The 16,069-nt window shown below is 31.6% G+C and overlaps 1 protein-coding gene across 1 annotated transcript; it reads right to left on the bottom strand.

The window, feature by feature from the left end:
- Positions 1–3,877: 3,877 nt before the first annotated feature.
- Positions 3,878–9,754, bottom strand: LOC139512126 (perlwapin-like protein). Its single transcript, XM_071299520.1, has 4 exons — positions 9,631–9,754; positions 7,624–7,741; positions 5,514–5,582; positions 3,878–4,175 (listed from the first exon to the last, which is right to left on the bottom strand). The coding sequence occupies exons 1-4, from the start codon at positions 9,676–9,678 to the stop codon at positions 4,033–4,035; spliced, it is 378 nt and encodes a 125-aa protein (XP_071155621.1). The 5' UTR covers positions 9,679–9,754; the 3' UTR covers positions 3,878–4,032.
- Between the last annotated feature and the right edge of the window lie 6,315 nt (positions 9,755–16,069).

Genomic DNA, 16,069 nt, shown 5'->3' with positions numbered 1-16,069 from the left:
ATGGCGTCTATACTAAAATACCCATGAAACGCAGCTACATGTTATCGGTGAACACGAATTTGACAGCTAGTGCCACTTTAACATTCATTTTTAATACGGAATATTGAACGTTTTGTTTTATATGTTTATATTATATATTTCAGTTGTTGTGCCAGGTATGTTATCATAATCATATTCAATAAGTAAAAATTAACAAAACGTATACAGTAACTATTCCTGCAATACAGATTTCATTTTTACAGACGTCGAATTATTGATATGTTTTCTCATCGATGTATGACTTTCGAACAGCGGTATACTTATGTTGCCTTTATATATTTCGATAATCTGAAAGATTTTTGAAATGATGTAAATACAGTTTTGTGAGACTGCAATGAATATGTGCACAGTGCTCCTCGCAACAGAAAACATTCCTTTTATTGTAACCAATGTCAGATGTCAGTTTCGAAAACAAATTGTGTTTAAAAATCACAAAAACGTGGCGTTAAATTTGTTATTAGAAAATTACGTCTGATTAGCATCTCCTGGTGGTATGGTCAAAGATAGCATTGCATTTTTGTCAATTTGTAATGAAAATATGAAAAGCCGTTTCACAAAAATATGCATAACAATTTTAGAGAAACAAACTTTAATCCGTTATCTAGCCTTTTCATACAATGTCAATCATTTTGTATTTTTATAAGTCTCATACTTTCTGTCTGTCATTTATGAAAGTCTAAGTTCTGCTTTCTCCCATTTTCTATGCAAGTATTGAAAAAAAAATTATGTTTTGGCACACCATTATTTTACTATTTTTTATATTTGAGCGCCTTATTATTCTCAATTTTTATATTTTAACAACCAATTATTCTCTTTTATTTGGCCCATTCTCTTTAATTTTCGCCATTATTGGAACCTGTTTGCTCTGTTCTTCTCATAAATTCACGAATACAAGAGTATTTACATTAAATTTGTTCATCGTATTATTAAAACAGTATGATTTTTTTCAGAGCTCGGATGTAATGTGCCTCGTTTTTGTCTAGCAGACCCGAAATTAGGACAGACAGAATGTAATGGTTGTGAGAGATCAGAAGCGTATGATGATGGCCTATGTTGTGAAACATGCAAAGAGAAGAAGGAGAAAAAAGATATCCTATCAGGACATGTATGGAGGGGGAAGCATACAATAAAAGTATATTTCTCTCTTATATTTGTTTTCTGTCTTATATTTTTTATATTTATTCTATTTTTACATGAAACGAAATTTGCTGATGAATTTGCTATAAAAATTCTCAATTAAAGAGCAGAAATTTTACGTTAGAAAAAAAATCTATCTTTCTTTTAAATTAGTTTGCAAATAAAAACACAAACGCGTTGACATACGTTCCTTCAAACTCGAAATATATATCGGTACGTGCAATAATTTCTCTTAACATTTATAGATAAAGATTCTAATTTAAAACACGAGGCTCGCCGAGTGGATAAATATCGTATTTCACATGATTTCAACAATATGCAAACACATTCAATCCTTCATTTTAAATTATCTGCAGTCAGATATGCTCCTTCTAGGTGACGTAGTTAGACATTGTCGCCTTGTTCATGTCGCAACAATAGGAAGAACAAAGGAAAACTAGAAAATTTTAATAATCGAATTTTGACCAATGAGGTAGTGAGATCAAAAGAACCACACGTTGATTAATAAAAATAATCAACATGTCAGGAAAACGATAAATCGCGTAAGAAATAGTTATATGAAGTTATGATGAAATCTCTCTGAGAATGGAACGAGTTTATAGCTTGCTGTTTGGTAAGAGTCAAGGCTCCGTGTTGAAGGCCGTACTTTGGTATAATTGTAGTTGTTTACTTTTTACGCATTGTGACTTTGATTGTGAATTCACTAATTTGACACTCATACTTACATCTTATTTCTATTAGATATTAGAAGTTATTAAGTATGTTGTAGTTAAATAATTAGCAATGTGATAAGGGCATATAAACCTACACGGATCTCGAATTTGGTTAATGTTTACAAATTGACACAACCTACATGTTGTTTTCAAGTTTCTCGTGCACTTTGCGGGCTCGTATTGGCTGTTTAAAAGGTCATACATATTGTTTCAATTTTCAATTAGTTTGAAATTAATGACGGATTCATTAGTACTGTTGGTTATGTGTTCTGTGTGTACTACACATTGTATTTGTATTCTGGGCCTCAGTTTTCGATTGGTTTAAGTTGTTAATCAATCATTTCAATCACTAGCCTGTCAACATTGATGGTTATAATTAGAACAGGTGCGCATGAGTGTCAGTTATCCTTCCGAAGGTCGGTGGTTCTCTCTGGACACTCCAGCTTCCTCCACTAATACAAACTTGTCGTCCTGATATCGACAAGAGTGCTAATATTTGAGCTAAAAACTGACGATCAATCAATCAAAATATCTTCTTTTAACAAGTGCCCGCTTTGCTTAATATGCTTTTTGTTTTGTTTCTATTTACGTAGAGCTTTGTTTGGGTATGAAAATAAAAATTGTAATAATTTGGAAATTTACCAAACGTTTGTCTTAGGAGAAAAAAATCAGGTAGTTTTAGGATCTATAATATGGGTTATTTAACAACAAAATCATAAATCAAACACAAACTGACAATGGTGTGGAAAGAAACCGAAAACAACGAAAAGACAAACAATAGCTCCCAAACACAACAAAGAATCTAAAATCTATCGTGTTGCTCGTATAAGTACCATCTCGATAATAAGTCTAATTTGGTTGGTCACGGTATAGGAAAAACGGATGTGGTTGTGTTTACAACAATTGGAACATATCGGTCTTTGGCAATCAAGGAAATTCTTATATGAAATGCTACATATAACTGAAAAGTTTACAATTAAAAAGCTGAAATCATTGTATTTGGCATAATGTATTGTTCTCAACCGACCCTTATTAATAGTGTCTTGTGTTATGATATGAGGCAGACTTAACTGTGTCTGTTTTATTTTAATGTTGTGTCGTTGTTCTCCTCTGATATTTAATGCGTTTCCCTCAGTTTTGGTTTGTTACCCCGATTTTGTTTTGTGTCCATAGATTTACGAGTTTTGAACAGTGGTATACTACTGTTGCCTTTATTAATCCTTTATGTCAAGTTTAAAAAATACTGAAAGATTCTTTTGAAGATCCTGTATGAAGTCAGCCTCATAGAAACAAGACGGCAACATTGGTTGCCGTTGGAATGCAGATTGATTATAATTGAAAAAGAACATCGCCAAAACATAACAAATATGTTGCCAATTATTAAATAAAGCATCTTAATAATGTCCGTAGAAGAGAATGATTTGTTTAAATAAGAGAATTGTTTTACACAGTACGAGTTATATTTTAGACAATATACTCTATATACGTCGGCCATTTTTTTATGAAACAAAGCAGAACCGAATCTTTCAATGTGTCCTTTAACTTGAAATTGGGAATACTTGTGCAAAGGTAGAGAAGTCGAATGTGTTTTTACAAATGCAAGGGAAATGAGACTAAGATTGAGTGAACACTAAAAGATCTTTGGAAACTAAAGTATCCATACAAATATTACCTGATTCAAACAGCCCCTAGAGAAGGTCATTTCACAACAACTTTAAAGCCTGGCTTTGATTGTTTTTAGAATTGATGTTAATAACTTAGAATGAGGTTACCCGGTGCACTCGAAGGACCAATTGATGGATTTAGGCTCATGATATTTCGGAGTTTTCGATAACACATGTTGCAGGGAAGTCAGTTATAACATGACCAGCCGGCTTATACATGTTATATATAAATAAAGAACTACTACAGATGCAATGAAGAGTCGGCAATATTAAAATTCTGCATCACGTGTTTAAAATTTGAAGATATTATTTGTTGTAGTAAAGTTTGGTTATGTAAGTGAATCATTTTTATTTCACAAATGACAACAGTTGTTACCTGGTACAAAATTTTAAATGATACTAAGACGTATAATTTACAATGGTGTTACCTATTAATTGATATTAGTTTCATCAAAAAAGAAAAGAAAAAACTACTCGAGCTATTTTTTGTTAGGATAACGAACTGGAGCAATTTTTTTCCTGACTCTTCGGCATCTTTTATTGCAACACTTTTCATGTCTTCTGCAACTTTTGTCCTTTTTACATCTTTTTCCCTTTTTACCAGAACTATTACGACAAGACCCTGTAAAATAAACGAAGGCAAACTTTAGCCTAAATTTACACCTTTACAAACTGAAAAGTATGAACTTCAAATTCAATCTTTATCATGAAATAAGATATGTCTTCTCTGTATCAATATACTCATCATATAAACCAGGATTAAATTTTGTATTTACGTCAGACGAGCGTTTCGAGTGCAAAAGACTCATCAGTGACGCTCGAATCCAAAAAAGATTAAAAAGGTCAAAAAATATACGGAGTTGGAAGAGCATTGAGAACCATAATTTTTTTTCCAAATACAGCTAAGGTAGACATAGTCTTAGTTTTGCTGCATTCATAAAAGACTACAGTTATGAATATCTCCGTGGCTTTTTCGCTGACTGAAGCTATCAAATACTCTTTACAACACGACGAGTGCCACACGTGGAGCAGAATCAGCTTACCCTTCTGCCCCCAGTGTTGATGGTGATGTTGTTGCTTAGTCTTTAGATTTTAATGATGTGTCGTGTGTACTATTATTTGTATGTTTGTCCTTTTTTCCTTAGCCATTGCGTTGTCAGTTTATTTGCGATGTATGAGGTTGAGTGTCCCTGTGGTATCTTCCGTCCCTCTTTTACAACTTTCTAAATTTCTTTTGACAGATCTATCATCTGATTTATGATTTTCAAAATCGGTAACAACCGATTTACAACCATGACTTATAATTCATTGAATCTGATTACTATGATCTAGTTATAATATAGAGCGGGAGAACTTTTTAGAGTACTGAATTATTGGTGTTGTATAAGATGAAAATGTGAATCAACATCATATATCAACATTTTAGTTAAGAGAAACTATATCTTAGACGTAAGTAGAAAAACTTCAATTAACCATTGACTTGTGTGGAAACATTTTATTTTTCATTTGTGTATTGCCATAAAACAACAATCGATTTGTCATTTTTATACAGATTCAAAATAATTAAACAATCCAAAGAACATTTTCTCACATATGATTAGCATATGTAAGTGTGCAAAGTGTGGTAATTCTGTTGCAGATTATGGGCTTATATACTTGAAAAGGGACAATTTTGCTTAATTTGTGCTTCAATAAAAACTGAAATATTCAAAACTGTTAAATAAAACAAAAAAATATTGTAATGATAAAACTGTTGTTGTATAATGAATAGAATGGCAAAATTCAGCACCATCTAATACATGATAAGAATACTTGGTATTAATGCCAATAAGACAACTCACCACCAGGGACCAAATGACACGGAAATTAACAACTATATGTAACCATACCGCTTTTATCAATAAGTAATAAAACCTGACCGCATAGTCAGCTATGATAAGTTGGTTTACAAGAAACATACCTAAGTGTTTTTTATTGACTGTGACTGCTGCACATCGTCTATTGCAACCATAGGTACAACATCGATATCCTAAAAAATATGTTGAACATTATATGTATATACTTATTCACTTTTTATGTTGTAGTGATTATACAAAATTGATTTTCAGTTTTAAGCATTATTTGAAAATATAATCATAAAAATGTGTCATAGATACCAGGCTTATAATTATGTTCGGCAGACTAGTGTTACTAAACAGTAGTCTTGTGTCTCTAGAATTAAAATGATGACGGTAAACATTTATGTCAGAATATAAAAAACTTTGAGCTTGCAAATTACGAAAAAAAATCTCGATACAGTATTTCTTATATATAGAAATGTATTGAAGTAAGACAACATTAAATGCTGATGTTTCTAATGGTGAGATAAGTTGTTATCACGGTTATAGCAATGCGATTATTATTTGAGAAATATTTATTTTCCGGACATTTAATACAATGTTATTATCTATTGTAGTGATGATAATGTTTATGTACACGCTTTACATACATAAACTCAGTTTATGTTAAATTGGAATGCATTTAGGTTAATTGAACTTGTATTTATCTACGCAAAAGCAATACCGCACAAAGAATATAGCCAATAAACCAAATATCGACACAAGACTTGGTCATACCCTTTCACAATGTGGAACGCACGATAAATTAAGAAAAACGTACTATTACATCACCGGTACTATAACATTGTTATTTCATTAATATATACTTGTTACTTGTTTTAATCTTATTATTATTTGTTAAAAGATAACATGACATTCAACATCCACGAATACCCATCAAGTAGTATAATGAATATTTATTTATGCAAGAGTAAAAATACTCTATGGGCTATTCGCCCTTATTTATATAATAAAATTTAGAACTGCTTACATCAATTCTACACTAATTTAATGTTTCGGCGGCTAAGTATATATAATTGTATTACTATAATGTTTAAAATAAAGTTTGATTCTATATATTTATTGGCCTGCCTCTTCAGGGATTTCCAATAAATGGGTTAATTTCTTATTTTAGTGGAAGTTAGCAGATCTGCTAAATTCTTATGTCTTTTATATGCTAATATTGGCTTGTTCTTAAAAAATCTCTCTGCAATCCGTATCATGATTCAAAAGGTGCCAGTGTTTAAGTATCGCCTTTTTAATCCTCCTTATACAAGGATTATATTTTGTTGTTAAACCCAGTGGAACATCATTTGCATTTCCACGTACTGATTTATTCAATAAATCTTTTCTATCAATTTGTAATGCTTCATTTATAGATTGCCTTATCTTAGCTTCTTGATAACCTCTTGCCATCAAGTTCAATTAAAACTGTGAGAGTGCATGTTGTAAATCGTTATTATTGTTAGAATTTCTAATATAACGAATGACCTCTCCTTTGATGAAACCTGAAAACACGTGTGGATTATGGCAGCTTCCCCTATGGAGATATAGGCATGTATGTGTAGGCTTGAAATAAATTTTCGTATCTAATATTTTATTACACTGAAATCGTGAACCCTTGTATATTTTAAGGTCAAGAAATATTATTTCTTTTTCAGATATTTCATAAGTGAATTATAATAAATTATGGTGGCTATTAAAAAATAACATGACATTCAACGTCCATGAATTCCCATCAATTAATTTATTTATGCAATATTAAAAAACTCTATGGGCTATTTCGCCCTTATTTATATAATAACATTTAGAACTGCTTACAACAATCCTTCACTAATTTAATGTTGCGGCAGCTAAGTATTTATAATTGTATTACTATATTGTTTAAAATGAAGTTTGATTCTATAATTTTTTCCCATATATTTATTGGCCCGCCCACATAACCACGTTTTGTTTGGATGTTACTGATACCATTGGGTCAATTGCTTTTTGGGGTGTCTGTGTTAATTGATCCTTTCTATAATATTTTTCTTTATGATAAAGATTTGTGGAATTTTGAATGAGTAGTTATAAAACTGGTTTAATATTCCTGTATCTGTATCGTTACAATAACCTTGTCATTAATTGCGTTCTGATTGTCTCTTTTGGCAATGTAATATGTTCAGACATGTATAAATTAAACGAAAAACTTACCTGATGGACATTGTTTTTGGAACAAACAATTGAATTTATAATCGACGACACATGCTGTACTAACGTCCAATTTAGGACAAGTTCCTAGACTTTTACTTTTACGGCTTTTACAGTTCACCTAATGACAAAAATGAAAATCATAGTCAATATGCTTCTAATGATGATGATTGTTTCTTAACATCCAGTGTCAAATACTCCATGCGTTTTCGTCCAGAGGAGAACAAATTAACACAAATAATAAACGGTAGGTCCTAAAAAGAGGCCGTCAGGAATGAAGGTCGGGGAAAATGTAGACTGCCACAGGAAAATTGGGATATTTTAGAAAGGGACATACATATAGTATTGTGATTGCTCCCAACAAATCCCTTAAAGAACTGTGGCATAGGTTATGAAAATCATGGCATTTACTCTACAAGAGACATCATATTTACCTTCCCAATTCTGAACGGCCCTGATTACGAACTGAACATCTCGCATAGCTTAAGGGACATTTTACTTACGGTTTGAATTAAAAACACGAGTGCACATATTTCTATACCCCGGTCACCTTCACGGAGGTTCTTATGATCAGAATGAGGATGAGGATGATACAAATCCAACTATAACAACATGTTATTTCAGTTATAAATAGGTGCAGGCTTATTCAATATTAATACGTTCAAAGCACAACATATATCTCATAATAAAAATTGACAGAAATTATAAAAGTCATATTTAATCACATTTGTGACTAAATTGACTGATTATGAAAATAAGATGTGGTACATTTATGATTCATAATGAGACAAATATAAAAGCTCCGTCACGAAAAATATGAAACAATCCAATTGAGAAAAACTATCGGCGTTATTTAAAACAAAACAATTTACAAACTGAAATAAAAGAAGTCCAACGACAACCACTGAACTACAGGTTCCTGACTTGGGTCAGGAACATTCAGAATGTAACAGGGTTAAACATGTTTGTGAACGCTCAATCCTGCTTTTAACATGGGACAGTGGTGTTACACAACACAAAATAAGAACAAATAATACAAATTAGTTGAAAATGGCTCAGCATGTCAAATCAAAACAAAGAAAAATTGCATCTACAAAAAATACAGATTGGACGTTGCAAGGTACATGTATTTACCATGGCTACAAAAATAACAGTATACAGTACACAACATAGAAAACCAAATACAATTGAGAATGTGTCAAAGAGGCAGCAACCCGACCGGAGTGTAGTAATAGTCGAAGGCAACCGATGGGTCTTCGACGCAGCTTGAAAATCCCGCACCCGGAGGCAAAAGTATTAGTTTAGTAAAAATGGACATCACACTAAACTCCTAAAAACTGAGCAACATGAACTCCACCAAAAACTATGAATGATCTTAGGTTTATCGAAAGCATATATAGATCAATCATAACGCATGTACAAAATTTAAAATGTGTCACCTTAATCATAAGAGCCGCGATATCTTTTTAAATACTATGTATGTACTTGTCAATATCGTAGTATAGTGTTTTCCTCATATCATTCAAGTTTGCACCAATTTCAGACAGCTACATTACTATTTTCAGATGTGTTAAAAATTCTGTATCATAATACTCAACCCTGACGCTGAAGTCTGTTAATACATAATAAATTTCCAACAGGAAAAGTAAATCATTAAAAAATATCTATCTTACATGTACTTACGCAGTGGATACTGGTAGTCATTAATAAAAGCAGTTGAACCTATTTCATTTTAAATAAGAACTATATCTTACCGTAGAATATACAACGTTTGTTTTAGTGATTTAAATTAATGCTGATTTTGTATTGACAGAAATTGTATTAAAACATTTTAGTCACATTTTAATTGCATACAATTAATTAGTTTTGAAAAGCAACACTTCTGTAAATCAAAACAAAATTTGACATTTTTTGAAAAAAAAATGTATTGTTTTATTTCTTTTGCATCCTAATATATGTTTTTATGTTTCCTTAATATCATTAATTTTGAATTATCATAACTAAAAATACCTCAATAAAAGCAAAAACTCCCAGAAACAATATAAAATATACGTTCATTGTACCACAGTTGCCATTAATTTACTGATATCTAAAATAAAATAAAACTGCAAAAGCAATTTATACTAGTCTTGAAAAGGAGTTTTTTTTTTAATTTGAGAAATAATGATACCGGATGAAAGTGACATTTCTTTGGACATATAAAAAAAGAAGATGTGCTATGGTTGCAAATTATACATAATTACATTAAAAATTAGAATTTAAAAACAATTAAACAAGCGTTATTGTATACTATGTTGTCACGACATGTACTTGAAGAAATAAATATAAATAAATTATACAAACTAAACACAAAATTTGACGTATACTGCAGTTGGCATATTTACTGTAAACAGAATCTTAAAATTATTTCTCAAACTTTTTGTAGAATAACGTAAAACTTCAATAAATAGTCGAAACAATTTAAACTTACCATTTTATAATTGCCATGTTGACTCACCAGACTAAAGTAAATAAACAGCATATGAATATTAAGAAATTTAAATTTTTACAAATGCTGAAAAATGTAGTACAAACATTCAAATCGTACAGGATTGACTGATTGATTGTTGTTTGCTTAACGTCCTACTGCAAATATTTCATGCATATTCAGGACAAGAATAAATACAGTAGGTAGGTCATATAATAGCAGTCGGTTACGATGAGAGTCGGAAAATTTTGTTTGCTTCTGGAAAATGTGGGTATAATGAATAGGGACCTTTTTTTCCTGCAGCAGGTCACCTTTTATAACAGAGTTTCTGAATCTATATCCCATATCAAAACATTTCGTGTAAAGTTGCTTTAGAAAAAAATGAACATTTATTGATCGCATAATGATTTATGCAAAGACTTTCCAGAGCAGTTTTGAATGAGTGTTTTCTAAATACAAAATGGCTGACCAGTTAACGAAAGATAAACAACAACAAACAAAATGAGATAGATACTTTAAAATTACACCAAAACAAAAACAACGTGTTAAAAGAATCTAACCAACTCATCGTCATCTATACAACAACTTGAAAAAGTAGCAAGAATAGCCAAACTAGATTCATCTCTCAATGGCTCTATCATTTCTGAACATAATACCGGTAGTTCTGGACAGATCATATCATTCATTACAAAAATAAATGTTTTTATATTACCGGAAGTTGTGTGTTTGGCGTTTTTGGGACTTCATCCTTTTCTCTCCACACTGAAAAGGTAATTGAAATGATCAAATTTAAATTGCACTGACTGTTGATGAATTTAATCAGCTGCAACAATGAAGTCAACGGCGACATTATAAAACACACTCCCTTATCGTTAGTATTTGCAACAAACATTTTAAACTGAATTTCGACTCGAGAGATATTGGGAGATTCATTTTTTTTTACCCAATTGGGGATGTCGAAGACAACAAAATCTCCAGTATTGTACGTTTCGTGACGTATCGTTAGAGGCAGTTATATAGTCATCAGCAATAAACGTATATTAAAGGGATGCATAAACAAAACTTTCATTGCTGAAACTTTATAAAACAAACTTTTGCATTTTAATCTTTGCATAAACAAGGGAAATTTTTCGTTTTGGACACATGACCGGTTCATATTAGTGAGAGAGAAAAAAAAACTGCGAATTCTCGTTCTTAATTGGTAATTCTAAGGCAGGACATATATAGACTTTATGGAGATGTCCTTGAAGTTGATGAATTGTTGTTTTAAATGTAATTATATGTACATGACCATGATGACTTTATAAATAGACTTGTTCTCCATTTATTATTGTAACAAGAACATACATTTCTGCACCCAAACCACGTGTTGAGTAGCACGTGTCCGTGTCTATTTTTATTTTATTTAATCATAAATTTAAACATGTGAAATTAATTTTCAACGTAATTAATTAATTACTACCTTGTTACTTTCTTGTTACGTCAATTAATGTTTATTCTGTCTGTAAACTTAACATGTGTTTCCTGTCTTTGACTTCACATACTTTCCCTCTCCCTTTCAATGACATTGATATTGTATACTGACATCGTTACCTAAAGGAATACTGTTTTATCACCAAAAAAAGTTTAGTTTTGGTTGTTTGTATTGTTTTCCGTGATTGAGTATTTGCAGTCTTATTTATGAATATTAGAATATGAATTCCTAGTGAATAACAGATGTAACAAGATTTGTTTTTGCAAGCCTACATTTATTTATATTGATGTATTCAACGGTAAACTTAATTTTGGCAGGCTTTTGCAAATAAATTCATTTCTAAAAATCATGTTCATGTTAGCACGAGAGGCGTTTGTTAATTATCATTAAGTTTTTCTTTTTTGATTTTGTCTTGCATATTTATGTATGTTAATTATATTATTAAATGATGTCCGATACCGCGATTGTCATTGGCTAGTTTCGGTTAAATGAAATACAATTTAAGTAAATAATTTTCTTGGTCAACAGAGGTATAAAACTTAGTTAAAGAGAAATAAAGACTCTTTGATGATAATTTAGAAGGGTCTGCTCTATTCTCTTAGTAGCGATCTTTAGAATTGTTAATTTAATATTGTCCAATGTAAGACAATAAAATGATTTATTTAATATATTAAAAATGTTGATATTTTCCCCCTAAAATGCTAACATGCTTTTGTTATGCATGTGTTCACAATACACCTGGGTTTCCCTTTTAAATCAAATTCAATATATAAAGAAATAGATAATTTTGTTTTTCTATATATATTTTTCTGTTTTGTGCTCCGTTTATTGAAACTTATTTTGTTGTCTAGTGGTTCTATAGTCTTTTTTGTCTACTTTTGGTTTTGGATCTCTTTTCCTGTTATAGTTGATGTGTTTCGCCTTGCTTTTGTTAGTGACCCGGGTTCGCTTAATCGACGTATGACTATTGAACAGCGGTATACTAATGTTGCCTTTATGTACACTAGCTTGTAAATTTTTACATGTGATTTGGGTTATCTCAGTATATAAAGTATATAAACGTAAATAAATGTCGAGTCGTCTCTGCTACAACAAAGTCCTCCAGAGGATCGAACTTGAAAACTGAATTGCTAACACAAAACATTTTAGTATTTAGTTAATGTCGTTTAAACACAGTAGATGCATCTGTCGTCTATCTTATTTGGGTTAAACATGTTACATGATTTAAACATTTACATTAACCACGGGTGTCATTCGGTTTAACGAGAAAAATGATCGTGAAAGAATATCTAACGGCGGTCAAGTATTGAGAGACGATCGTGAAAGTTCTGGTAACGGATCGTGAAAGACATTTAATCGAGAAGACATGTGAAAGGTCAATACATATTCTAATTTAATTAATTACACAAACAAATTTACGACAAAATAAAACTGTCTGTCAAAATGGTTCAACATTATGATCAGTATGTGAGAATATCCAGTTTTAAAAGTACACAGTTATTACAAAACAACAAAAGGCAGATTGCTTCTCGACATTTTAATGACATAAAAAATGAGATTGCTCAATAGATTTTGAGGAAAAGATAGTTGTAGCAACAAGTGCTCAGGATGTTCTGTGTTATCCACCACATGATGGTGTTTCAAGTTTAGCCCAATGTTAACATGAAGAGGCTTATACTAGAATCAAGATACATGTGTCTGATGCAGTGATACATAGACCTAACTGAGTCGATACTGCTGTTGCTGTCATTGCTGTTTCGTTATTCCGTGACATAGGGGCAGACGAACTTTGGCTTGCATTTGGAAGTGGGAAAAGCTTTAAATATATATCTATCCATGACCTTTCAAATGCACGTTTACTTGAAAGGGAACTTCGTTGTCGACATGGATGGCGTTTGAAGATGTTACTTTATCATTTAGAATGATGATTGATCAGCCAACATCACCAGATATGGATTTGATAATTTCATTGATAAAACGATACGTGGTTTTGTAGTAAGATCGAACAAACTGATCAGATGGGGTTTACAAAGCAAGAAAACATGCTTTTGGAATAGGAAAGATTTATTGATGCTATTTGAACGACTCATTCTAGTGTTTTACAGCATGTAAAACGTGCAATATACCATGGCGGGTGTGGATGAGTAACAAGCTTAGAATTTTTCCTATGCTAACTAGTCCAGACGCTTATAAGGCTATTTGAACGACTCAGTCTTGTTTTTTGCAGCACGTAAAATGTGCAATATACCATGGCGGATGTGGATGAGTAACAAGCTTGGAATTGGTTCCTATGCTTACTTGTCCAGACGCTTATGAATGGCAAGGGAAAAATATAATCCATTGGAACCCTTTTGGACAACTCTTTGTGAGGCCTCTTCGTCTTATCAGGAGCTTATATATTATTGATGCAATAAACAATACCACGGTCTTTGTAATTGAGAAAAATCAGCTCTCCGATTGTGAATAACATGTATTTGTGGCCATAAATCAGTAATTTTAAAGATGTTTTAGTACTTAAGTGATTTTATTTTATTTTAATTAATCTATCTAAAACTCTACATCGAAGATATGGACTGAGGATTCATCTTTGAAATTTACGCCATAATGGTTTTATTTACCGACAGTGGTAACTTTGTATTCAAACATTAACTATAGAATAGAATAAGTGGTTTAATGGATTACTTTAAGCCAAACGTTTAATGACCAGCACAAAAAAAAACATTTTCTTTACATTTTGAAAAAAAGTTAAATATCAAAATAAAATGATGATATTTCTATGTCCGCCATTTTGAATATAACCGAAAGTAAGGGTTTTAAAGACATATGTATTATACATTGTATCCATAAGCAACATCAAATAAAGGTTCCTGTACAATCCAATGATAGTAGCAATACTTCAAAACACATTCCAATCACCCTCCCTAAAAGGTATAGAACCACTAATTTAGGCCCGGTTGAAAAGATTATACAAAAAAGTAGTACATATTTTTAACAAAATAGTTCTTACGCATAGCTGTATATTTGCCAATTGCGGGTATATTTGGTTATTTGTGGTATCAAATAAAAGCTTTGGGACTTGGTATCACTGTAGAACCCTTGTTGAGAGATTTATCTAAATTATAAAGAAGTATATGAGATTTTGATAGAAGGGCACATTTGACCTGTTGTTCAGATCAGAAGTTCCTGTTTTTGTACTATCAAACTTCAGGGAACCAGTGCACTCTAATATGCAATTATGTTGATATTTGCAGCACAAGTCAGGATAAGGTACAGTTTTGACATGCAATAACTGCAACTTTAATTGAACTTAAGACAAAGAAGCCATTAATGCTTGAAATTGCAGAATTTAACATAGAAAGCAATGGCTATGAATTAGTGGTTTTACACCTATTAATGATAATTTCTATCCAGTTTTATGTTTTTTAAATTAATTATTGCAGTCGGTCAAAATTTAGTCGTTATAATTGTGGTCCATGGATTTTGAACGATAACTGAAGTTGATTACACAACTTTGGTACTTTTTTTGTCGAAATTTTGGTGATATATTACCATGTTTCCAAGTCTGACAAACTTAGTGTGTGCTAGCTTTCTGAGACAAACCATGGATCTAGTTGAAAACTGTTTCTACAAAACACGTACCGACACATGGTAGCAATCTGAATAAAATATCAATTGCAGTTATCGTCCTTTAATATGGATGTTTGCAATTTTCTGAATAATTTATTAAATAAAACATGTTTCGACAATTATATTTGAAAAGTACATAGAATGATGAAAAACCATCATGCAAATGATAGCAATATATCATAAACATCCTTCTGTAAGATTAAACTGTAAGAAGTTATTCGTAAAAATACCAAAGCATACAACATTTTGGTTGAGATTTAAAGTTTCATGTAAAAAAATAATAAATCTTCTCCTCACTAATGAAGTTTAACTGAAGGTGAAGGTGATAATAAAGATAAAAAAAAACTGAAGGTGAAGGTGTCGCCCTTTCCCTGATACTGGTAGACAATGGTGTTCCTCTGGATATACTGTGATTTTTCACAGCGGAGTAGAACATAAGCATTGTTATGTTCTCCTTCGCTTGCTCATCCGAACATAAAACTTTTCTGATTACTTCAAAGACAACTAAAGACTTATGTGAATTGAGAGATGCACCAAAGCAGTTCGACAAAACAAAGGTAAAAGTATAAATGTATAAATGTGTATTGTACGTGTTCATAATTAACTATAAATTCAAACTTTTGGAAACTGACGATCTATTTTTAAGGTTTTCTTTTATGTAACCATCTTTAGCCAAATCCGTCTTCCAACGACCGTGTGATTTTAATAATCTTTCAGGGATGCGATTATGTGCAGCTTCTGAAACACCGCCGCTTCTTAAACTGTGTAAACCGAATTGTTCTTTTTTACAACCTACTTCTGACAATGTGCTTAATAACAACTCTCGAGCTCGTGTGTATGACAATGGTTTGTTAGCTTTACACAAAATATGACTATTCCTG

The sequence above is a fragment of the Mytilus edulis genome, chromosome 2, assembly GCF_963676685.1.
Source record: "Mytilus edulis chromosome 2, xbMytEdul2.2, whole genome shotgun sequence".
Taxonomy (NCBI): domain Eukaryota; kingdom Metazoa; phylum Mollusca; class Bivalvia; order Mytilida; family Mytilidae; genus Mytilus; species Mytilus edulis.
This window is presented reverse-complemented; position numbering and strand designations above follow the sequence as displayed.

Excerpts from the sequence above, each read along its gene's own strand:
- LOC139512126 (XM_071299520.1), bottom strand. The coding sequence starts at position 9,678 with ATGAACGTATATTTTATATTGTTTCTGGGAGTTTTTGCTTTTATTGAG. Across the intron at positions 5,583-7,623 it reads CCAAAAACAATGTCCATCAG|GATATCGATGTTGTACCTAT; the intron begins GTAAGTTTTTCG and ends CATATTTTTTAG. Across the intron at positions 4,176-5,513 it reads AGTCAATAAAAAACACTTAG|GGTCTTGTCGTAATAGTTCT; the intron begins GTATGTTTCTTG and ends TTTATTTTACAG.